The 26,568-nt window shown below is 37.6% G+C and overlaps 1 protein-coding gene across 1 annotated transcript; it reads left to right on the top strand.

Annotated features, from left to right (window-relative positions):
* Nucleotides 1-112: 112 nt before the first annotated feature.
* On the top strand, nt 113-25,586 carry Cmc2 (C-X9-C motif containing 2). The gene is made up of 4 exons (XM_026392999.2): nt 113-395; nt 11,868-11,979; nt 20,680-20,751; nt 25,217-25,586. Exons 1-4 carry the CDS (start codon nt 268-270, stop codon nt 25,301-25,303), a joined length of 399 nt encoding a protein of 132 aa, XP_026248784.1. The 5' UTR covers nt 113-267; the 3' UTR covers nt 25,304-25,586.
* The last annotated feature ends 982 nt before the right edge of the window (nt 25,587-26,568 follow it).

Raw genomic sequence — 26,568 nt, 5'->3', positions numbered from 1 at the left:
GCAGTTCCCGCCGCCTGCAGGCTCCGCCCCTGGAGCGCACATTTTGTCCTGCGCCCGGGGCACGGAGGCCCACGAGGGCCGCGACGGAAGTGAGGCTGGGTGAACCCGCGGCACATTCCCCTGGAGAAGAGGTTGTGGATATACGGGGGGCTCGGCCACGAAGCCCGCTTCCTTCACTGGTTGGCCGCACGGGCGCCGTAGTGCTGGTGGACACGCTCTCTTTCCCCCTTGGCGTCGCGGGATGGGCCCGTCCGGGCCGCCTTGCGCATGCGCCCAGGCCGCGACGGAGGCGGGGCGGGTCGCGGCTGGGAGTTCGCTTCCTGCGGGACGGCTGTGCGAGCCCTGGGCACCCGGCCTTCGGGTCTCTGTAAGACTTGGCTTTCGGCCGCGAGTCGGTGAGTCCTGGGGGCGCGGGGGAAAGGTCTGAGAACCGCAGCTGGGCCTCGCCGTGTCCGTGCGCGCGGGGAGGCCGTGACGCCCGCGTCGTTCGGGTGGCCTGCCCTTCGCGGTGCCTAGGTGGCTGGGCGAGGAGGACCCGGCGGAGCCACGGGCCGGGCAGTTCTCAGTGGTGGCTCAGGTGCTTCACGAGTGCTCTGCCTTCCGCGTGCGCTGGGGACACTCCGCCGCCCCGAGCAGCCCATGGGTGTCCTGCACCTCTGACCCTCGGCGTCCGCCCGCCCCTCGCGAGCCTGGGGACCTTGGCTGGCCCTCTGCTTCCGAGCCTCGGCCGCCGCGCGTGCATAATGGGTGTTGTCCACGCGTCGGTTTCCGAAGCGCAGTTTGAAAACGCGGGGAGCGCCTGGCAGGCTTCACTATTGCGGTCACTGGAGCCTTCTAGGGCGCCTTTTAGCTTCAGAGTTGCCCTAATCCGACTCACTCGCGACGTCAGGACGGGCACGATCCCCATCGTTGCACTTGTCAAGGAAAGTAGACGTTCTCACCTTTTGCGGGCTTTAAAGATGACCGTGCTGGTCTTCACAGGAGACGTCTTGGGTCGTCTTAAGGAAGCGGAGAACTTGGGAACCTTAAATGAATGTAAGTGTGCAGTAGCCAGGGCCCTCTGGTGCGGCACCCTTTCCCTAACATAGAGTTGATTTAAAACGAGTCCTCAGTAGCTTTCCCTAATCATTCATCAGTACTAGCTAGGTGCGAGGTCTGTATCTTTTTTGTGTGTTAGGGTGTGAATTATTTCTCAATCTCTGATAAACGTAAATTCAGTATTCAACACACACTCGTTGTCATTTTCTGCATGTGTTTACAGGAGCATCCTGTCAGTCATCTGCGCACTTTCCACGTGTATGGGTTAATGTTGTCTTTGAAATCTTCGTGTCTTGGCAGAGGGCTTCGCACCTAGCAAGTACAGATAAATGATCAGGGAAAGCTACTGAGGCCCAGTCCTTGTGCAGTTATTTGGAGAAGTCATTGTTAAGTCCTCCCTAGTCAGCTTCCTGGTTGCTGTCAGTAGCAACAGGTCTCTACCCTAGGAGTGATATAGTTCAGACTCGGTTGCTTTGCAGCAGTGATGAGGAGTGAGTAGGGTGGACACACTCATGCTGTTTTTGCTACCTCTGGTGCAGCGTGGTTCATAGTTTGAAAAAGTTTTGAAAGTACTCATTTAATTAGTATCAGGACTTTATGAAATGTAGGCTTTATAATAACCATTTTAGGAAACATTAAATATTGATAGTTTTTTCTAGAGAACAGATCTTAAAGAGACCCTGAACAAGAGACTTTTCTGGCCTTTATTTTTTCTTCTTATTTTAAAATAAAATTAGAAATTTTAACTGTAGTATAAATTTATTTCTGGTACAACCAAACAGTAGCAAGGTATTTCCAAAGGGGGAAAAAAAAAAAAACAGGTGGCATTAAAATACAGGGTTTCCCCTGTGATTATAGATATTCCAAAGTCTGTTATTGGAATACTTATCCTTTTTCTTTGTATTGAAGTTCAGTTTATTTATTTTCTAGAATTGTGCCATCTTGTGGTTGAAATCTGCTCTCTCAGAATATTCATTAGGAACATTTTGCCTCACAGTTGTGGTAAACAAAGAGTAAATAAAATAAAATTTTAGTTTTTATATTTTTATTGAGAGTACCCCACTGCTTTCATCCTCCCAGCCAACCCTCAAAAAAAAGTTGAAATTGCTTTATTAGGAGCTTTATTAGCCATATAGTAAAATACCAGTGTTTCACAATGGAAAATTTTTTGTTTCATTGAACTATCTTAGTATCCTTGTGTTCATACTTGAGGAAGCTGGAACGGAGAAGGAGGTGTAATTATGACAAGTTTATCCTTCTGGTGACTTATAAAGATCAGTGTAAAGGTGGAACTGAAGTTTTGTGTTTATATACTTTCTTTTAGTTTGTAAGAAATACTTTGAGTTATAATAGACTAGAGTTATAATGTTATAACTTTGAGTTATAATGCTATAACATTATAATGTTACTAGAATAGACTTTTAAAAATGATTTCTGGTAAGATTGAAGTTTTGTGTTTAATACAATTTGGATGGGATATATTACTCTCACTGTAAACACTGTGCACAGGGTCTTATTACAATGAATGTTCCCTTCACTTTTGTTTCAACCGTGGTATTGATGTTCATATTTACTTTGACACTGCCTTTCTTTTAAAAATATTTATTTTTTTACGTGTAGATGGACACAACACAATTCCTTTATTTTTATGTGGTGCTGAGGATAGAACCCAGGTCCCGCCCGTGAGAGGCAAGCGCTCTACCGCTGAGCCACAATCCCAGCCCAACACTACCTTTTTGAAATTGTTTTCTGGTGTGTGTGTGTGAGAGAGAGAGAGAGAGAGATGCTGGGTATTGAATTCAGGGTCTTGTACCGGCTAAGCACATACTCCTCCACTGAGCTACACCTCCCTCCAGTCCTTCTGGATTCTTAATCATAGCAAGTGTTTATTCTTTGGATGTGCATTTTATTTTTGGAAGTGGCTTGAAATAAATTAATTGGGAACTTATATTTGAGAAGAAACTTAAGAATGTGATGAAGAATATACCCTATAATGTCCTACGTTGATGTAGCCAGTCTCTTTTGGGCACATTACAACAGATAAAACACAGGTGCACATGGCCTGTTTTGTTGTTAGACTCCCATGAACGTGACATCTGCTTTTGTACTTTCACCCTTTGGTTCCAGTTTTGTCTTCAGACACATCACAGAGTAGATTCAGGTCAGAGTTTCACATCATATGACCGAGAACTTTAGAGACACACATGCCACACTTACTGTTCACTATTTCAAACACACACATTGTTTTAAACTTGTGAGATACAAGTCAAAAGTTAATTCCTTTTTATGGAAGAAGAGACAGATCTCAAATTAGTAACCAAAGTTATATAACTTAGGAAAGTCAAGTCCACAACTTTTGTCCTAAATAAATCTACACACATTTTCCTTCAAATCCAATGACCTTTTTAATCTGACTGTTTCTTATTTGTATCTCCTCTCTGTTGTGGGCTTCTCTAAGTTGGTAAGTAGTCCCTGTTTCATCAGTGGTTTTCTGTTTTAATCTAGTGTCAGACCCATTTCTAACACGAACATCCCTCTCCATGCCTGGTCCTAGTGTTCAGATTGTCAGTATTCTGGGTAGGCTGACCAGTGACTAGTATAGTAATATTCTATTTCTTGATATTCATAAGCTCTCTATTAGTAATAATACAGGAAAGTACCATATTAACGTCTTTGGAATTTAGGCCTGGAATTAGTGCCTAGTGAACTAGGCCAACCAGAGGTTCTTTGGGAAGATTTTTTCTTTATTATTTTAGTTGTAGATAGAGACACAGTGCCTTTATTTTTATTTATTTATTTCTATGTGGTGCTGAGGATCGAACCCAGTGCCTCACTCATGCTAGATAAGTGCCCTACCACTGAGCTACAACCTACACTAAAACAGTTTTTTCTTGTCTGAATTTATTTCATTCACAAACTGCTAAGAAGGTATGTCTTTACTATTTTGAACATGGGAAAAATCCGTCAGGATGAGAGGTGGGTAGTTAACTGTCACTTACTGTGTGACCTGGGACTTAATTTTTCTATGAAAATGTGGGTGATGCATGTTTCGACCTACAAAAAGGTAGTTTCTTTAAGGTTCAGCTGAATTTAAAAGGGTATTCATTTTCTATGGTTGTTGGATCGTTAAGACTGTCTAGCACATTAATTCACCAAATTATTTTCTAAACTAATAATGTTGATACCATCTTATGGTTTTGAAGAAATTTAAAAAATAAGAATGTTGAGTATATATCTAGATTTTTCTTCAGTTCATTAAAAAATGCCTTGAATTCTGAGTGTTTAATTAGAGTAGGAAGACAACTACAGGAAGTATCAGCACTTGCTCATCTGTGTTCTGAGAGAACAGCACTGTTGTCACACTTACAGTCATACTTTGTATATTAGACCCAAGAGAACAGTAGTACATCTGTGTATGCACTGATGTTTGGGGAAAGCCAGGTGACATGGCGTGCGTGGAAGAGAGCATAGCATAGGCTCAGGGTGGGTAGAGGGAAAGGGGCAGGAGCTGTCTATCTGAAGAAAACATGGTGGGTAAAAGATATGGTGGAAGAAAGAGGGAAATGATTTGTATTACAAGGAATTAGATAAGGGTGAGTGTTTAGAGCTTTAAGTAGTAATTCATACCAAGAAGAGTAGGAGAAGGAAGCAGAAACTGTTTAATTTTTATGAAATAGTCATCTAGGATAAAAAATTAGGAGAATCCCATAAATAAAAGAATACAAATATTATTTGTCAATTAAAAATAAAATTTGGGCTGGGGATGTGGCTCAAGCGGTAGTGCGCTCGCTTGGCATGCGTGTGGCCCGGGTTTGATCCTCAGCACTACATACAAACAAAGATGTTGTGTCTGCCAAAAGCTAAAAAATAAATATTAAAAAAATTCTCTCACGGGCTAGGGATGTGGCTCAAGCGGTAGCACGCTCGCCTCGCGTTCCTGCGGCCCGGGTTCGATCCTTAGCACCACATACCAACAAAGATGTTGTGTCCGCCGAGAACTAAAAAAAAAATAAATAAATAAAAATTCTCTCTCTCTCTCTCTCTCTCTCTCTCTCTCTCTCTCTCTTTAAAAAAAAAATTAAAAAATAAAATTTTAGGGCTGGGGTTGTGGCTCAGTGGTAGAGCGCTCGCCTCACACGTGTGGGACCCTGGGTTTGATCCTCAGCACTACATAAAAATAAACAAGTGAAATAAAGGTATTGTCCAACTATAACTAAAAAATAAATATTTAACAAAAAATTTTAAAAAGGAAAAGGGAAGATTTCTTATTGGTTCCTTGGCTGGATTAACAGTAGCTTACATGTTTGAAATAAATTTTTGTTATGAAGAGAGGAGAATATATTTTATTGTATATTTTACATTGTGTTTTTACATACCAGTGTGCGTATTTGTGCTTATATACAGTGTGCATGTATATAGTATCTTAGCACCAAGTGTCTCCTCAAGTAAAAGATGCTCCTGGACTTTCAGTGGGTTGTGTTCAGATAAACCTATCATAAGTTGAAAATGTAAGTAAAAATATGCATTTATCATACCTAGGCTTACATCATAGCTAGCCTGGCCTTAAGTATGCTCAGAATATTTACACTAGCCTCTAGTTGGACAGAATCACTTAACACAAAGACTATTTTATAATCAAGTGTTGATTATCTCACGCACATACACAGATGGGTGTTTTGTAGACCTGATGGAATGTGAAAACCAAACACAACATCCAAAAAAGTGATGGCAACACAATAAATACACTGTAGAGTATGTGGTTCCCCTTGTGATCTTGTGGCTGGGAGTTATGCTGACTGCCACTGCCATCATCAAGAATGAGTGTCAGGGTATTGTGCTGCATACTGTTTGCTCCGGAGAAGAGCAATGAAGTACGGTTTCTGAAGTTATGGCCTTTGCACCATTGTAAGTCAAGAAATCAGTAAGAACAGTTGTAGGTAGGGGACCATCTATGTTTACTTTGCCAATCAAAGAGGTTATTTCTGTACATCATAAGCTTGTTTCTGAACTGTACAGGCCTACATTTGAGGTCTAGTTGATAGAACTGCACAAAAACATTATCAAATAAATTTACAGAATAAAATGTTAAAGACATTTTTTAGGTGGCTAAGCTAGTATTTCTTTTTAGAGACAATGAGGTGGAAACCAGATAACTTATACATAAATGTAGGTACGTAATATTAGTACAACATTAGATGATTTACATTGTTGAACTACATACAATTTGATTCTCCTGAAGCAATAAATTTCTGTTATAAGACCTTGTAATCAGTGCTAGGTAAACAAAATTTGAACTTGGCTGCCTTTCTGTTTTTCATTCAAATAAATTCTTAGTTGGGTGTAATAGCTTGATTCGTGACCTTCACCTGTGGTATGTTTGTGTGTGATAGAGAGTATGAGTGTGTGTGGTCGTAGTTACTGAATGAGATAGTGATCTACTGATAAAGTTCCTGTCTGAATTAGCTGTGCTGTAGTCCTTTGAAATTGTTTGTTCAAATATTTTTGTTGTTGTTTTTGTATTTGTTGGGAGTGATGGGCATTTTGAATTTTTCAGAACTTATAAATTTACACATCTTATTCTTTTCATTGTTCTTATTTTTTCCCACATATTTTGTATTGGTGTGTTATAATTATACATCATACACGTTGGTACATGCTCCCCCTGATCCTTTTCCTCTATTGGTCTTTATCTTAGAGATTCATGAGATCCCCCCCCCCACACACACACCCCTTTCTTTTCCTTTTTCCTCTTAAACATATGAGAGAAAACATGACCCTTGGCTTTCTGAGTTTGGCTTACTGTGTTTAACATAATGCTTTCAAGTTTCATACATTCTTGGAACTTTTTTTTAAACATTTAAAAAATATATTTATTTTTTAGTTGTAGTTGGACTCAGTACCTTTATTTTATTTATTTATTTTCATGTGGTGCTGAGGAGTGAATCCAGGGTTTCACATGTGCTAGGCAAGCGCTCTGCCACTGAGCCACAACCCCAGCCCAGAAATTTTTTTTAAACAGCCTTTATTGAGGTATAATTTACTTTTCATAAAACTCGACCTTTGTAATATTTTAGTAGATTTGTAGAATTGTGCAACCATTGCCACAATCCAGTTTTAGAACACTTTCATTACTGGAAGAGGTTCCTTTGTTCACAGTTACAAATTAATCATCACTCTCAACTTTAGTCCTAGGCAACCAATGATTTGCTTTTTGTATCTGTAAATTTGCCTTTTATTTTTCTATACATTGTATATAAATGGACTGATGCAGTATATAGTCTTTTGCATCTGGCTATGGGCTGTTGAGGTCATCATTGCTAGAGCATGTATCAGTGGTTCATTTCTTCTAATTGCAAAATGGCATCCCATTATGTAGATATACCACATTTTGTTTATCCAATTCCCTGGACATCTGGATAGTTTCCAGTATTAGCTGTTATGAATAATACTGCTGTGAACATGCACATACATGTCTTTGGGTGGATTTATATTTTCATTTCTCCTGTGTGCAGTTTCTCCATATCCTAACCAATGCTTGGTATTGTCTGACTTTTTGATTACAGACGGTCCCTGACTTAATGATGGTTCGACTTATGAGCTTTCAACTTTACAATGATGTGCTAGCAATACATTTTCAGTAGAAACCATTCATCGAATTTTGAATTTCAATCTGTTCCCTGGCTGGCGATATGCGGTACAATACTCTCACTCAGTGGTGGGCAGCAGCTGCCAGCTATAGCTCCCAGACAGCCACGTGATCACAAGGGTAAACTTTGCAGTGTACTGTGTTGCCAACACTTTTTGGATTTTGTGTTTTGTGTTTTTGCATCCCATCATGTCTACAAAACGCCCATCTGTGTCTCCTGCTTCTGGTGAAAAGAAGAGGAGGAAGGCAATTACTCTTGAGATGAAACTCAAAATAATTGCTCAGCATGAAGGTGGCAAGCCAGTAATGGTCATTGCACGGGAGTCAGGACTGTCACAGTCCACGATCTCAACCATCTTAAAGGATAAGAAACGAATCAGCGATGCAGTGAAATCGTCAGCATCAGTTAAGTCCACTGTCATTACAAAGAAAAGAGCTGGGCCAATTGATGATATGGAAAAATTACTTGTTGAGTGGATAGATGAGCAGATACGAAAGCGTGCACCACTTAGTCTCCTGATGATCCAGGCTAAGGCAAGAAGTCTTTTCAATATGCTGAAAGAACATGCTGATCCTACATACACACAGATGTTTACTGCAAGTCATGGGTGGTTCCAGCGCTTCAAAAGGCGTCATAATTTTCACACTGTGAAGGTCAGTGGTGAGGCAGCAAGTGCTGATATTGAATGTGCTGAAGCTTTTAAGGAAGAGTTGCATAGGATAATTGTGGATCAGAAATATTTACCAGAACAGATATTTAATGTTGATGAAACAAGCTTGTTCTGGAAGCGTCTGCCTGAGCATACATACGTTCCTCAAGAGTACAAGACAATACCAGGATTCAGAGACCATGTAACTGTGCTTTTGGGTGGAAATGTTTCAGGATTCAAATTAAAGCCTTTCCTCATCTACCACTCAGAGAACCCTAGAGCATTTAAGAATGTGAGCAAGCATACACTTCCTGTTTATTATCGCCATAATAAGAAAGCCTGGATGACTTCAGTGTTGTTTGAAGACTGGTTTTTGAACTGTTTTATTCCTCAGGCAAGAGAATATTGTAGGCAAAACAATATCCCATTCAGGATTCTTCTGATCTTAGATGACGCTCCAGGGCATCCACAACATATTGGAGCCATGCATCCTGATGTAAAGGTGGTTTATTTGCCACTCAACACAACCACACTCATTCAACCAATGGACCAAGGTGCAATAGCTGCCTTCAAAGCACACTATTTACGCCAGACATTTGCTCAGGCTGTTGAAGCAACTGAATCTGGCCAAACACTCCAGGAATTTTGGAAAGGTTTTAACATTCTAAATGCTATCCAGAACATTGCTGCAGCATGGGAAGAAGTCACACAACAGTGCATGAACTGCATTTGGAAGAAAGTTTTGAAGACATATGTGAACACATTCAAAGGTTTTAACAAAGGACCTGCTGTTGATGATATGGTAAGTAACAACATATTAACTCTTGGGAAGCAATTAAAATTAGACATCCATGAAGACGATATTCATGAAATTGTCAGCATTAAAACTGAAGAGATTTCCAATGAGGAGCTGATTGAACCAGAGAAGGAAAGAAGTAAAGAAGTTAAAGCAGAGGAAGAAATTATATGGAAGGCACCAAGAAAGTTCACAGCAAAGAAACTGGCAGAGGCATTTGCTACTATCAGCAGCGGTATGCGGATGTTAGAAGAAATGGACAGCAATTACGAGAGATATGCAAGAGCTGACAGGCAGATTCAAGATGCTCTTGCTTGCTATAGAGAAATATATAATGAAGAAAAGAAACTGACTGTACAGTCAAAACTTGATATCTTTCTGAAAAACACTATGCCTGCTAAACCGTCAACAAGTGTCAGTGCCTCAGTGCCTTCCACCAGTTATTCTCAAGTCTTGTTAGAAGAGAGAGGAGTCAGTACTCTTGTCGCTGTAGCATCCACATCATCCAGCAGTTAATTTTGGTTCAATGCATCAAACATTCTTCAGGGCCAGTGTGTTTTCATCTGTGTACATTAATGGTGAGTACTGCATAACTACTCTGTTTCACACTTTCAGTGTACTGTTCCATAATTACAAGAGATATTCAATGCTTTATTTATAAAATAGGTTTTATGTTAGATGATTTTGCCCAACTGTTTGCTAATGCAAGTGTTCTGAGCACATTTCAGACTGACAAGGCAAAGCTACAGTGTTCATTGGATTACTGTATTAAATGCATTTTTGACTCACAATATATTTAGATTAAAATAGGTCTATCTGGGTATAACCCTGCTGTTGAGGAGCATCTGTGTAGCTGATAGGAGTGGTGATATCTCTTTGTAATTTTAATTTGCATTTTCCTAAAGACTAATGGGGTTGAGCATCTTTTCATGTGCTTAATTAATCATTCCTTTATTTTTTGTGATACATTCAAATTTTTACCCATTTTTTTTTTTTTGCTGGGGGGTGGATCTGTTTTACAAATTGGATTCTTGGTCTTACAGAATTGTAAGCATTTTTTTTGTGTTCTAGTAACAAGAATACAAATACTTTATCATATGTGATTTGCAAATATCTTCTGGTTTATAGCTTGTCTTTTAAAATAGATTTTCTATTTTAGAGTAGTGGTAAGTTCATAGCAAAGTTGAACACAAAGTACAGAGCTGCCATATATCTCCTTCCCCCATTCAAGCACAACAAAGTTGAACACTAAGTACAGAGCTGCCACATATCTCCTTCCCCCATTCAAGCACAGCCGTCAACACCCTGAACCACACTGATACATTTATTTTAGTTGATGATATTAACATGTCATTATACTTCCTGGTGTTTTTTGAAGTGTGAAAGTCTGTGGTTTTGATGATATGTGAATTTTTATTTTATGGTTTGTGCTTGTGATATATCAGAACTTTTTGCTCAATCTAATGTTTAAATTTTCTCCTATTTTCTTTTTCTTTTTGAAAAATTCTAATAATTGCCATCTTAACCATTTTTAAGCATATAGTTCATGCTAGGTGTAGTGAAGTTATGATCACAAGTTCCAGGCCAGCCTGAGCAATTTAGACCCTGTTTAAAAAACAAACAAACAAAAAAAGGACTAGGAATATAGTTCAGTAGTAAAGTGTTTTTGGGTTCAGTCCTCAGCACCAGGAAAACAAAAAACACATTCATAATGTTGTGCAACTATCACCACCATCTATCTCTGTAACTCTCTCTTACCCATTAAACAGTAACTCCTAATTCTCCTCCCCCTGCTCCAGGTAAACACTATTCTTCTTTCTTTCCTTTTTAAGGAAATAATATGAATTTAAATAGTATGAATTTCTTTCCTTTTTAAGGAAATAATATTCCATTATATGTATACTATATCATGCTTGTCTAGTCATCTGTCTGTGGACACTTGGGTGGCTTATTTTAACTGGGGAATAATGTGTTACATTGGTGTAATAGGACCCTGCTTCAGTTCTTTTGGATATGTATAAGCAGAAGTGGAATTGCTGGATCATATGGCACCTCTGTTTTTGATATTTGATCAGCCACCATACTGTTTTGTACTGTGCACTGTTTTACAGTCCCACAAACACTGCACAAGGCGTCTGTTTTCTCCGTGTCTTTAATACTTCTGTTTTCAGTGTAATAATTAATTTTTTGGACATAATTGCTCCACTTGAAAAAAAATCATATATGCTTCTTATTCTACTTCATTGTCTAACCAGGTGTCTTAGCAGATGTTAAGAAGAAAGCAGTCTGTATTAATTCATACTAATATGAGACTAACTAATAGTCCTTTAGCCTTCTCAGGAGAATAGGTGTTTTAAATGAATTTATAAACCAATTCTCTTAATAGGTGGAATTTCCACTGAACAAAATGAGGAGTAATCAATTTAAGGAATCTGAGGAAAATATTTGAAATCAGGCAAGCTGTTTTTGCTTCGGAGCTCTTATTTCCACTTATTACTCTATGGTTCTTGCTTCTGGATGCAGGTTCTATTAAACACTCCTGATAACTTGCTGAGTATGTGAAATCGTTAGATAAGGAAGCAGAGGCTAATATTTAATGGTTTGCCTAAAGTCTCACTGCTGGTTAATGGTTAACATTCTTTTCCAATGAAGGTCATTTGGGGTTCTTATTGAAATTTCTTTTAAGTAGTATTCACAAATGTATTCATCCATATTCAAGACATTCTTGTATTCACAGGTTGTACTGCTGTGATCATCACCTCCCAAAGATGCATCCTGACTTATCTTCGCACTTGCACACTGAAGAATGCAACATCTTGATTAACTTGCTTAAGGAATGTCACAAAAATGTAAGAGTTCAGAAAAATGACCATAAAATACAAAGAAACTTAGGTACAACACACTAATGTAAAATGTTATCTCCCTTAATGGAAAGAGATGATAATGTCTTAGTAGTGGATGTGAGCTTAGTAAACATTAGCAAATGATGTAAAATTTTTCGTTTAAAGAAACCACCTCCTTTTATGATTAGTAAAAATAAAGCCATGATAGTTTGTTTAGAGAACTTCTGAAACAGTATGTAGTAGTTGGAAACTGTGTTCTTACAGTGAAATATCTTTCCCATTCTTAATAATAGAACAGTTCAGCTCTGACTCTTTTGATCATGAAGGAGTTATTCTAAGATTATCTGTTTCTTAATGGCTACCATTCTCTGTTTTATGGTAATTGAAACATTTTATATAATTAAATGTTAGTTACATTTAATTTATGATCAGCCTAATCTGTTGGATTTAATTGTTAGTGAAATGGAAGCAATTCAATGGTTAGACCTAAATAGAGGGCTGGGGATTATAGTCCAATGTTACAGTGCTTTGCCTAGGATGTATAAGGCCCTGGGTTCAATCCCCAGTACTGCAAAAAAAGAGGAAAAAAAAAAAAAAAAGGAAGAAAAGGAACCCATACTTAGAATGTATTAAGTCAAGCTGACATTTTTATAGATATTGAATATTTAGCTTTTCCTCCTACATTTGATGCATGACATAGTTGTAGGAAATATTTGTGTTTTACTTCACATGGTGAATTAGTTTCTTTTCTCATGATACTTATAAACTTTCAATGTATCTCATTTAATAATAATACTTAAATGAATAAAATTTAAAGACCAAAAGTCAGGTACTAAGAAATACTTAGCCTGTGAAGTCATATTTTTACTTGATGACAGTATACTTTAGGTAAACCATTTTCACCATACTTTTATTTATTTATTTTTTTAGAGAGAGCGAGAGAATTTTTTAATATTTATTATTTTAATTTTCGGCAGACACAACATCTTTGTTTTATGTGGTGCTGAGGATCGAACCCAGGCCGAATGCATGCCAGGCGAGCGCGCTACCACTTGAGCCACATCCCCTTCACCATACTTTTAAATCAAGTCTCGGGAACTGCCCCACTATTCCTGAATTGACTCAGCTGATATTTGAGCTAGACTGCATAACTGAAACACAACTTCTGATTTTATTTTTTATTTATTTTTTTGATAGTAGGCATTGAACCCACGATGCTTTATCACTGAGCCATATCCTCAGCCCTTTTGAATTTTTATTTTGAGACAGGCTCTCACTAAGTTGCTTAGGACTTCATTAAGTTGCTGAGGCTGACCTCAAAATTGCAGTCCTCTTGCTTTAGCATTCTGAATCACTGGGATTACAGGCATGGGCCACTGTGCCTAGCACAACTTCTGATTTTTTAAGTAAAAATATAAAATGTTAACTTTTTAAAAAAACAGGAACTGATTATTTATATTGACTCAATATAGAATGTTTCAACTCTGTATGTAGTGAGTTATAGTAAAAGGAAAACAGGGAGTGTCCACTACCAGAAAGAAGCTTTGGAGAGAAAGAGATTTTGTAGGGTAATATGTTAGTCTTATCCTTAATGATTTTGCCAATTTAACCTTTAGAAGTGTGTTGTGTTTTCATAACATTATGCATATGTGAAGAAATGCTGTTTTTTCATATTTACTTCCTAGGTTAACCAGATTAAGGGCTTCAGTTTTTCAGTCCTTGATTTTTAAATATTCTTTGTTACATGTTATTTGCATACTGCTCTTTGGTCCATGATTTTTTTGCTGCTGTTGTTTAATTTTTATTTTTGTAGCTGTAGATGGACAGCATGCTTTTATTTCATTTGTTATGTGGTGCTAAGGGTGCAACCCAGTGCTTCACATGGGCTAGGCAAGCACTTTACCACTGAGCCACAACCCCAATTTTTTCGGTGGTGCTAGGGATTGAACCCAGGTCCTTGTGCATGTTAGACAAGCACTCTACCAACTGAGCTATACCCCTAGCCTGGTCCATGATTTTTTAAAGAGGAATCAAATATTACATTTTTTTCATTTCAAAAGGATTTCTTATAATGAAGGGGATATTTCAGATCATTGGAACTAAAGATAGACTTTTGAAGAATTAACTTTTGAAGTATAATTTCATACAGTAAAACAGCTATTTAAATGTACAGTTTGATTTTTGACCAACATAAACACCCATGCAATCATTGTCACAGTTGAGGTAAACAACATTTCTTTCGTATTAGAGTTCCCTGTGTGGCTTTGCAGTCCCCATTTCTCACCTTGGCCCAAGTAACCCCTGAACTACTTTTTGTTGATGTAGATTAGTTTTGCTATTCCAGAATTTGTTATAAATGTACTCTACATTGTATGTTTTTATGTATTGTTCCATATTTTTTGAAGCTAATAGAGTTTGTTGGATATGTCATTAATTCATTCATTTTTATTTCTAAGTGGTATTCCATTGTATGAATATGCCAGTTTGCCTGCCTATTGATGGATATTTAGGTTGTTTGCAGTTATGCTGTTTTGAATAAAGCTGCTATGAACATTTGTATACAAGTATTTGTGTGGATATCTTTTTATTTCACTTGGGTAAATCCCTGGAAGTGGAATGACTAGGTGGTGTGGTAAGTAAGTGTTTATAAGAAACTGCCAGACTTTTCCATTCAGTACTATTTTATGTTTCTACCTGCACCCTATTTTCTTTTCTTTTTTTTTTTTTTAAGAGAGAGAGAGAGAGAGAGAGAGAGAGAGAGAATTTTTAAAAAATATTTATTTCCTTTAGTTTTCGGCGGACACAACATCTTTGTATGTGGTGCCGAGGATCAAACCCAGGCTGCCCGCATGCCAGGCGAGCGTGCTACCGCTTGAGCCACATCCCCAGACCCCTGCACCCTATTTTCACCAGCACTTAATATTGTAAAAATTTTTCACTTTCTCCAACCTGTAGGTATTATAGTAGTGTTTCCTGTTGGTTTTAGATTGTATTTCCCTGGTGGCTAGTGATTTTGAGCATCTTTTCATGTACTTATTGGCCACTCATATAAAATCTTTTGCCCATATTTAAAAATTTGTGTTATGATTGATTGGGCATGTAAGGCCTTTAATAAGTTTATTGTAAATATTTTTTCCCAGTACAGCGTTCATGTATATCCCACACCTACTATCTCCTATGAACACATTAGGAAGGTACGTTTATTGTGGTTAATGAACTAATAGATACATGATCATTAATTAAAGTCGTGCTTTGTTCAGATTTCTCAGGTTAGGTGTTGTCCTGATTTCCTGTTACAGGATTTCCTCAGGACACCAGGTTGCATGCTTTTGTTGTAACTCCTCAAGACTACTCTTGGCTGTGGCAGTTTCTTTCTTTGTTTTTGATGACTTGATAATATTGAGGTTTACTAGTCAGGTATTTTAGGATGCTCCTTTATTTGAACGTGTCATATGTTTCTCATGGTTATACTCATGGTGGTATGAGTTTGGGAGGAAAACCACAGAGGTCAAGTACCATATTCAGCACACGTTGTGTTGAGGTTACACATGTGTGTGATTGAGCTCTTTTGATGTTGATCGGGATGGTCTTATTAAGTAGTATTTGTCAGACTTCTTTCCCTTAAAGTTACTATTTCCCACCTTCCATAACTCCAGAAGGAATTCACTGTGCACAGCCTATATTGAGGACTGGAAGTTAGGCCCTTCCCTCTTTGAAGGTGGAATGTCCACATAAATAATTTAGAGTTCTGGAGACCTTCTGTCTTCTTCCATTTATTTATTTACTTCAGTGTGGACTTATGCATATTTGTTTTTTTACATTGTGTTATAATCCAGTACTTCATTTTTGCTCACATTGTTTCAGTTGGGAGTCTTTCAGTTGGGTCTTGGACTCTAAAACATAAAAATTTCTATGAACTACAAGAAATGTCTTCCAGGATTCTTTGAGTGAAGAAAATTGAAGTGTGAGAGTGTTTACAGTATTCTAGCATTTCTTTAGAAAAGGAGAAAGTAAAACTACAGTATTCTAGCATTTCTTTAGAAAAGGAGAAAGCAAAACTACTTGGATCTCTTGTGTGGAAAAAGACAAAATACACCTGAAATTAATGAGATTCATTACCTTCTGGGGGACAGGTGGGAGCAAGGTCAAGAGAATGGGGGAATGAAATTTCTGATGGCATCTCTTACGTAACTCTTGCCTTTTTAATCTTTAATGTTTTACATGCTAAGTTTAAAAAAGGGCAAGAAAGGATGGGAAGAAAAACAAAAACTGGAATACAAATAACAAGTGAACCTAGCTTTTTGAAATGAGTTATCTAGTCAAGGAATAAATGAACTGACCCAAGTAATTTGAATATAGGCTATAGTCTGAAAGAGCAGTTGTTGGTAGAGTTTGGGTTTTGCAGTGTATGGATCAGCAGTTCTGAAATTGGCTGCTGTGTATTTCAGGGTTGAGCAGTTTGGAAATACTGCAGATAATAGGAGACAGATTTCTCACAAACTCATGCCCATTTTTTCACCACCTTGGTTAAGCCAGCATCATCACCCCAAAGCTCTCTGTGCTCCCTACAAGTCACACCCCAAGAAAGATAACTAGCCATTTTAAGTCCTTACAATAGAGTTCAGTTCTACCTGGGTTTATATTTGATGTAAGTGGAAATGTACCATATGTGGATACTTTTGTGGTTTACTGTTTATTAAAAGCTCGAAATTCTATCTGTTTCCTGCATTGTCCAGGAATATTAGACACATGTTAAACAAATGAAATTTCAGTTTAATCACTGGAATGAATGGATAAAGTTGTCTTAAGATGTCTTCCAGCCCTGAATTTGTAATTCTGCAGTTTAATTTCTTTGTTGACTAAACCATCATTTCGCATGCTCCTTTCTGTACTGAAATTCTACAGCGCTCTCCAGTCCTTGAAATGCAGGGCTGTTTTTTATCTCCACATGATCCTAACTTGCTGTGCTTTTATCATTCTTCCTGTGTTTTATAGTTCTTCTATGGTCTTCGAAGCCGAATGTCATTTCCTTAGCCATCAGTATCTACAGGCTGCTTCTGATCTACTGGCCTGTTTTGCCTACGTTTGTCAGCAAGACTTAGGTTATCTACAGTTAAAATACAGAATTTAGAAGAGCTGTTTTCTTCAAAGCTATGTGGAACCCTTTAATGTTATTTTTTCTGATTTATAAAAGTAATGTGTAAGTAATACATGTCTTTGGAAATAGTGTTTAAAAAAGCCTAAGAAAGTGCAAAGTAAATAAAACTACTTTTTTCTCTACCACCCCAAAATAAGCTCATTAACAATTGGCTTTATCAGGCTTTTTTTTTTTTTTTTTTTAATTTTCATGGTTTTCCTTTTTTTTTTTTTAATTTGGTCTTCTGTTAGCGTGTTCAAATGCCCACATCTTTTCCATCCTGAGAAAATGAATACATAAAATCCCTTTGTAATCCCAGTTGTCTGGTAGCCTTCATTGCTTTTGTTGGTGTGAGCTATTAAAATAATACTTTCTCTTGTACTGGGGCTGGGGCTCACCTAGCACTTACGAGGCCCTGGGTTCAATCCTCAGCACCACATAAGAATAAATAAAATAAAGATATTGTGTCCAACTACAACTAATAAATAAATAAATAAATAAGTATTAAAAAATAATAATAATGCTTTTTCTTCAGTTTGGCTTCTGCCTTCACTACGGTGCTAGGGTCACTAGTGACTGCACAGTTGTTAGTTTCACAGGGCCTTTCCGTTGTTTCCTCACTCTTCCAGGCTGGTTTGCTTCCTTATCAAAATGTGCTTTTCCAGGCTTGTACCATACTTCTGTCTTCTGTGGTCTTCCTTCTGTTTCTTTGGCCACTCTTCTGTCTCCTTGGCAGTCTCCCCTCTATTCTTGCCCTGTTTTTCTCCTATACCTCCTGGAAAAATTCATTCACTCCCATGATCTCAGAGACTAATATCTCTAGCTCAGATTTTTTTCCCCCTGAATTACACGTCCGTTTATCTCGACTCTAGTGGACTTAAATGTTGTGCAAATAAACTCAATAATGTCCAAACCCAAGCTCATCTTACCTCTTATTTAAAATCTCTTTCTGTCTTCATGACATTTCCTTGTTCAAGCCAGAAGCCAGTGTCATCTTTAATTTGTCCATCAGCCTCACCTATCATGTGAACTTACCAGGTGTTGCCCAATTCTTGAATCATTGTTTTCTATTGCCCATGCCACCAACATAATCCATGACCACAGTGTCTGATTAGGACTTTGATCTGGTCTCCTGTTTTTCATCTCTAAATCTACTTTTCATGCTGCATCTGGAGTGGTTTTTCAAAAATAAGTTTATTGCTCTCTTTAAATGACTCCCTTTGCCTGAGAATTTTTTTGTTTTTGAGCTTTAGTCTTCATAAAACCCATCCATAGGTAACTCTTGGAATCCACCTCTCTCCCATGACTTCTCCCCACCTTCCTAATGTTTTCTGTATGTGCTGGAGAATATTATTTCCTCTAAGCCTTTGTAGTTGCCTTTGCTCACCTTAGAGCATTCTCACTGTCTCTGCTTAACCATTTCCTGAGCCAGGTTTTATCATTCTCCAGGTTTTCTTCAGCTTGGTTGGGCCATTTCCTCTCTGTTTTCTCCTTTCCTGGCCTAGGTTATCGTATCACAGTCACTATATTCCATGCACATTCATAAAGCATCTCCTGCTTCATGGCAATTCTTTGGGTTTCAGGACTCCTTTACATTCTTGAACATTACTGGGGCCTCCAACAAGCTTTTTACTTAGGTGGGTAATACCTATCAGTATTTACTGAATTATAAATTAAAGTTGATAAATTTAAAAATTACTTAAAAATAGACTGTTTCACATTAGCACTAATTTTCATAAAAATTTTATTATTCAATGAAAGAAAGTGAAAAGGATGACATTACATGTGCATTTTTACCATTCTCTTATGTCTGTATTAATAAAATACAGCTGGCTTCTCCTATCTGGCCTGTATGTTCAATCTCTTGTGACAGACTTCATGGAGCCCCAGGAAAAGTTCTGTACCCTTGTGAGAAGTTGAAAATGAAAGAAAAAAGAAGGTCCTAGAATCATTAGGAAAATAGTTTTGTATCTGTACATCTCCAGAAAAGGTCTTGCAAGTTCCTCAGTGTCTCTGGACTAGACTACTATTTTATGGCAATTGCTTCATGTTTTTCTTCCCTCTTCCTGTGTGCTAAGATGGGGCCAAGAACGTTCTTGCTCAGTCTCTGGGACATAGTTCTCCACGTTAAAGATTTTCAGTTGTCTCCTGATTGACTCACTTATTCAATGATCAGTTGGTTTGGCTCTCTAGAAGTAGATACCAGGCACCAGAGACAGCTGCCCTGTGTTGTGTATACAATAGAATTGCAATTCACAGGCATTTTTATACCAGTTTCACTGGGGCATTGGGCTTAACCTTTTTCACATGATGTCACAAGAGTATAATTTCTTCTTTGGGCTTAATGTTGAGGTGAAAGGAAGCATATTAGTGCTTATATGTGGGATGATATGAACAAATGTGCACTAAACTGAAATATTATCTTACATTCTACGTGTCTAATTTTTTTTTTTTGCTACATGTTTATTATTAGAAGGGGTGAAAATGCATTGTCTCTGTTTATTTGTTGCCAAAGACGTAGTTTGAGAAAATACACAGGAAATATTTATTCTGAAAAGGCCATTAGGTAACAAATAGGAGATGTTATACTATCTTTAAATGTTTGCCAGAAAGATTCTTGACCATTTATTCATTGTGGACCTGAAAAATGCTTATAAAGTGGCAGTGAGGAGAAAAAAGAAAGAGTAGTAGGCATAGCTTGCTAATTATGTGCTGTCTGGTTTCCATGAAAGCCATAATTAGAAAGAGAAGGGGGAAATGTGCTTACTACAAACACAAGTTCAGCATTTACGGCCTGTCATTATAGCAGATGGCTGTGCTATCTGACCCACCCTTAAAAGTTGTGATGTGTAAACACTAATTATGGTCCTACTGAAATTCAGATCCTTCCTCTTATCCTGCTTTACAGCACTGTTACTTTTTGCCTTCAGTCATAGGATTTGAAACCAGGAGGAATTTTTTGTTGTTGTTTTGTTTTTTCAACAAAGCAGACTTAGATTTCCTTTTATTATAAACTAGTGGCTTATTTGTATGTCTTATACTGTGGGTCGTGTAATGATAGTGTGTGTCTCTGATGTATTTTGGTGACATTTTGAATGGAGGCAAATGAGGATATGCTCTGGCACTAAGCATTTTATTAAATAATTACTCTTAAGGGACAGAGTGCTTGCTAGTGAAGTCACTACTTATTTCACTGTAGGCACACTGCAGCTTGACAGCAGTCCCTGTCTTAGAGAATGGATTGCTGTGAGCTTTTAATGTGTCCCTTCAGGAAAGGGGTATGAGGTGTTAAACTTTGACGCTCTGTCTATGTGAGGTTTTGATGGGCTAGGAGACTTTTCTGTTATCTAGGTAAAGACCTTTGTTTCATTCCACCTATGGAGCATTTTTTTCTTCTAGGTAGCAAGGGCCAGGATAAGACTGTTTATATATTTGGTACATTTAACTATTATTTATTTGCTTCTTTACAAAGGAACACAGTAAATTCAATTCCATAAGAATTAAATTCTGTGTGCCAGAGACCTTGGCATATTATGGGATGAATCTTTTACCCCTTTTCTTCCTTTTAGCACAACATTCTGAAATTTTTTGGTCATTGTAACGCTCTTGATCGGGAGATGAGAAAATGCTTGAAGAATGAGGTAAGAAGAATGTCAAAGGCTGGAAGTACTTGAATAACAGAACATGTAAAATATTATGTGTTGTTAACATTATTAAAATGTCCTTCAGTTTTGGTCTAACAGAACATTTGTATGTATGACCACCCATTGAAAACCCAGAGGAAAAATGAAAGCCTGCTTTGGGGACGGTTTAGAACACTGCTGTCTTTTTGACAAACACACACACACACACACACACACACACACACACACACATGAAAACTTTCTGTTTTCCTGGAGAATTCAAGTTGGATCAATTTTAAGATTTAAGAAAGTTGAGTCTCTGATCAGACTTAGTTGCATCAATCAATTAGCCCTTGATCAGCAGATGACTGAACTCTCTGGGCCTGTTTCCTTACATAAAGGAAACAGCTTTAAAGTCCTGAATTTCTTCATAATTATGCTGTACAAGTCAAAGGGCTCTTATTGGACTTATTTGGGAAGGTGTCATCTTAAGTTAACTTAGTTAACTTACATTTAAGTTATGACTTGGCTTTGGGCAAATAGCCAAAATACCTAATTTGTTGTCTATTTCCTGGAACTGCTAACCAAGCAGAGGGCATTTCAAACCTTTAAAAAGAAATTTAATTCCATTTGTAGTCTGCATTTCAGGTTTTTATGTTCGGAACCTTTAAAAACATGTAATGACTAAAAATATATATGTATGTATACATACATAATTATGAATATGTGTACATATACACACATAATATAGACAAAAAAATCTGTTCCAATTTTCATTTTCTGTATTTCAAACTTATTTTCTTTTTTCATCTAGTCTCAGATGGAAAGGTTGTAATGTTTGAAACTGCCCAGCATTTATCTTTCTTCTTTTTGCATATTTTCTACTCTGGGTTTTTTGTTTGTTTGTTTTGTTTTTGCTTCTTAAAATCTCTGTTTCAAGCTGGGCCCCGTGGTACAGGCCCATAATACCAGCAGCTTGGGAGGCCGAGGTAGGAGGATCACAAATTCAAGACCAGCCTCAGCAACTTAGCAAGGCCCTAAGCAACTTAGCGAGACCCTGTCTCCAAATAAAATATAAAAAAGGGCTGGGTATGTGGCTCAGTGGTAGAGCATCCCTCAGTTCAACCCCAGGTCCAACAAAAAGAAAAAAGAATTCCTGTTTCAGTGTGACATTATCATTACTATTTGAAGAACTTCCTGGAGTTCTGTATTAAGGGTGATAATTTTCTTTGTGTGCACAAATATGTATATTAGTGTTTTTAAATGATTGTTTCCTTTTGTAGTGGGGATCAAACCCACGGCCTTGCACATGCTAGACAAGTGCTATGCCACTGAGCTACAGTCCTACCACCCCCAATGACCCCCCCCCCCCTTTGAGACAAGGTCTAACTAAGTCACCTCGACTGACCTTGAACTTGTATTTCTCATGCCTCAGTCTCCTAAGTAGCTAGAATTAGAGGTGTGTGTGACCACAACTGGCTTTTAAAATGATTGTTTTGGAAAGATGTTTTCCTTCATTTATAAAAGCTAGTTTGTATGGAAACGAAATCTAGGACTAACTTAATAATAAACTTATGAACAACCCATACTATTTTATTGATATAGCTGGTGTGGTGGTGGTATTTTTACATGTTTTCAATTGTACGGCTTTTTCCTATGTTTAAATTTTTTTTCCTCCAAATAGTTTAATAATTTTGCTGTGGTGATTAGAACTTGATGCGACTTTTTTCCCCTTGTTGATCCTGAGCTCTGTCAGTGACTATTTGATAAAATGTTGTAGATATTTTGTGTTTTCTTTTTCTTTTGGGTGGAAAAGGATTAAATAGGATTTAATCCTGTACCAGGATTAAACAACTCAGGGGCACTCAACCACTGAGCCACATCCCCAGCCCTATTTTGTATTTTATTTAAAGATAGGGTCTCACTGAGTTGCTCCTTGCTTTTGCTGAGGCTTGCTTTGAACTCATGATCCTCCTGCCTTAGCCTTCCTAGCCGCTGGATTACAAGTGTGTGCCACTGTGCCTGGCTTTGTGTTTCCTTTTTTTACTCCCATCTGCTACTTTATTTATTTCTGGTGTTGAGGATTGAACTTATGCCTCACTCTTGCTAGGTGAACACTCTACCACTGAGCTACAACCCCAGCCCCATATTGTTTTTTCATGTAGCTTTCATGACTTATTTTCTAAGTCTTCTATGTACTTTCTAAAAAATTATTTTTTATTTTTATTATTATTTTTTTAGTTACAGGTGGGTACAATAACCTTTATGTATTTATTTATTTTTTACGTGATGCTAAGGATTGAACCCAGTGCCTCACACGTGCTAGGCGAGTGCTTGCTGAGTCACAACCCCATGCCCTTCTGTGTACCTTTATATTGCTTCATTACCTACTTTATAAGTGCTTTTCTGTCTGGCCTTTCATACTCTAATCCTCTGAAACTATGGTCTTTTATTTCCTCTCTACTTAAATGCTAACTTCAGATGCTTTCCTCCTACCTTTCCCTTCGTGAGTCATGGAAATACTTCATTCCACGAAGCTTTTAGCTAGAAAAAGGGCTGGGTGTTTCTTTCTGAGCCTCTCTTTGCTGTTTTCTTACTGTTTTTGTTCTTTCTATTGAAATAATCACTGATATTACTTTTGCATCATTATCTTTGCCCTGCGTAATTGTTTTGTTTTTTGGGGGTTATCCTGTTTGTGTCATTTGATGGGGCTTTGTAAATGACTAAATGACTTCATAGTCATTTCTTTTAATTCTATGGAGATATCTCAGACATATATTTTAATATAATTTGCTCTGTAACACATTTAGTGGGCCTATGACAAACTACTGTTCTGAAGACTTATCTACCCTTAAGAACCTCCTCCTATCTTGATTGCCAGAGACAGTCCAGTATCAAGTTCTATGCTTAGAGTCTGTACCTCCATGTTTATTTTTGATTGGCTCCTCCCAATAATCTTATGAGGAAATTTAATGTTTGACAGATGAAAAGAATGATTTTTGTTGAAAGGACTGTGATTCTGTGATTCATCTATAATTTGATTTAGCCTTTTGATGAGGAAGGCAAAAACTATCATTCAAAAAGATTTGTAGAATCCTTCAATGAAAATCTTTGATGGAGAAAAATTCTTAAAAGATTTTCTAGCCTAGCTCCTTATATTTGAGATTACTGGCCCAGAAAAGTGAAGTAACTCTTCATGAATCCCCATATTTTAAAAACTGTTCAAGAATAGGGGAAGGGTTCCAGTCAAGTCCTTGATTAACTCTGTCACTAATCTTTAGTTTCTGTGGCCTCTGTTTCCATATCTCTGGCTCCTAGAAGATTTTGATGTTCAATTATTCACATATACTCACATTTTTTTTTCCTGTTTGAATTTACTTTAACTTTTCCTCTTCTGCCCAGGGGGAAATATTGATTCTCCTTTAAAATATGTTTATATTTCTGTGTATGTTGTAAGCATTAAATATATACATATAAAACACTATATTCAGGTTTTTGTGTTCTAAACATAGGTTAATAACCATTTATTTGAGAAAATCTTTAAGTGCCTGGCTCTGTGTTTTCTGTTATTCATTACAGTACTAGCATGGAAATGTTCAAGGTGAAAATTGCATTTTAATCCAAGTTGATTATGGAAATTTAGGATTTAGGGAGAATCAAGTTTGATGATTGTTCATGATGAAGAATCTTAGGAAGTTCAGCTGGCTATAAATTTCCATATGAGTCTATAGGATAATGTGGCTGCAAAGAGCCATTGATTCTTAGTAATACTTAGAGAAATGTACTGTATGACTAGGACATAAGAACTAGGTTCATTATACCATGTCTGTCAGACTATGTCTAGTAGGATATTGTGTTTAATTCTAGTGATTTTTAAATATAAAAGTGAGTTGATGTTATAGTGGGGTATAAAATAAAAGTCATTTTACAGATGTTAGAAGACAGAAGCAATGTGCTGTGGAACAGTTGTAGAAACCCATGGTGTTCAGCCTGAAGAAAAGGAGTGGGTCATAATTCATCAGTTATTTGAATATAGCAGGCAAGAAGAAACAGAAGACAACAGGAGAGATTACAGGGATATACTTTTTGGTTCAATATGAAAACTTTGAATCAAGTAGAACTGTCCAACAGTTAAACAGGCCACCTCTCAAGGTGGTGTGCCCCTCTTAACTAGATGTGTTTAGCAGAGTTATAGGACTTCCTGGTCTGTGGACTCTTGGAGAACAGGGACAGAACTCATCCATCTGAAATATTGAATATTGAATTCTTATTTTGGGAGGCAGTCGATTCAGCAACTATTATGTACCTGTTAGGATGTAAGTGCTACCCTGTATAGAATGAGTGTTGTACTAAATGTCTCAGATTCAGTAAAATTTTAAAAAAATACAATTAAAAAAATTTTAGTAATAGCATTTATTATTTGGCTTATCTGGCATAAATGGTGACATCATCTCCCATCTCTTCTCTCCCTTTTTCCTTCCAGTACATGGAAAAGAGGACCAGGAGCAGGGAGCATGGCAATGCAATGCGAAAAAGACTTTTCAGTCCTCTGGAGGAATCAGAAAAATAATTTACATTTTTTTGGGATATCTTGGCTGAGAGAAGACCTGAGGACTGTTGATTGATAGCCAAAAGAATCTTATCTCATTTGTTGTCCAGAATCTTTGAACAGAGAGTGATCATTGAAGAGTCAAACCATGGAGAAATATGAAAAACTAGATTCTGAGCATTTGAGCAGAGCCTTCAGTACTATCAACTCCCAACAAGCCCGACTTCCTCAATGTTTTTGATCTCTGTTGCATCTGTGTAGTGTTTGAATAACCTATCTCCTTCAATAAAGTAATTCAAATATTTTTTTTTCTCCTTTCTTTTAGACTTTACTAGAATTAGCACAAAATGGAGCCAAGAGACTTCCCTTTAAAGCAACATGGCAATGGTGAAGATTAAACATTGATGACATAACCTGGGGCAAGAATAATTCTGGGAAAATCCCAGATGTGTTAACTATACAGAAACATTCCAATTTTATTGTTTTTGAACAGTAATTTTCTGGGGGACGTGGCTCAGTATAGAGCCCTTGTCTTACATGTGCGAGTTCAATCCTTGGTACTGAAAAAAAGTCATTTTATGAAAATGTTCATACTTGACCCCTCTGATGATAGATTGAAAATATTTGAAAAAGTTGCATCAGTATTGAACATGTGCAGACTATTTTCCTATCTTTTTCTAAACAATACAGTATAATACCTATTTACATAGCATTTACATTTCATTACGTAATGTAAGTAATCTAGAGATGATTAAAAGTATACAGGAGGATGCATGTAGGTTCTATGTAAACGCTATGCCATGAAAGGACTGGAACATCTGTGGCTTTGGGTATCCAAAGGGATCTTGGAACCAGTGCCCCCTCAGACACCATGGAACAACCCTAATGAACATTGATAAGATTGCATCTGGGTAGGATTTAAATCTTGGACTTGGCTTCCTCATTTGGTTGAATGTACCCACTGTGGGTGCCAGTTACTCCTGGGTCTTGACCTTAGAACAGCATGTCTCCTTTGTGCTACATATAGGGTTCTTCACACATTCAGTTCTATCAGTTATCTTAGTGTTCCTTCCGCCAGTTGTTTTCTGAGACGAGTGATAGTTTCGAAGTTGGCAACTCCCAGTCATGGTGCAGTAGGGGCTTGGTCTTCTCAGGTGTCAAGGAACAAATTGGCCTGTGAGCTTCTTGCAGTGGAATTCTGTATATGATGTCTAGCATGAGGCCATGTGGTGTTTAGCAAATAATTTCCCTGTTGCAGAAGGTGTTCAGGAAGCTGGGCATACTTA

This window comes from Urocitellus parryii, chromosome 15 (assembly GCF_045843805.1).
Source record: "Urocitellus parryii isolate mUroPar1 chromosome 15, mUroPar1.hap1, whole genome shotgun sequence".
In the NCBI taxonomy this organism is placed as follows: Eukaryota; Metazoa; Chordata; class Mammalia; order Rodentia; family Sciuridae; genus Urocitellus; species Urocitellus parryii.
This window is presented reverse-complemented; position numbering and strand designations above follow the sequence as displayed.

Excerpts from the sequence above, each read along its gene's own strand:
- Cmc2 (XM_026392999.2), top strand. The coding sequence starts at position 268 with ATGCGCCCAGGCCGCGACGGAGGCGGGGCGGGTCGCGGCTGGGAGTTC. Across the intron at positions 11,980-20,679 it reads TTAAGGAATGTCACAAAAAT|CACAACATTCTGAAATTTTT; the intron begins GTAAGAGTTCAG and ends TCTTCCTTTTAG. Across the intron at positions 20,752-25,216 it reads GAAAATGCTTGAAGAATGAG|TACATGGAAAAGAGGACCAG; the intron begins GTAAGAAGAATG and ends TTTTCCTTCCAG.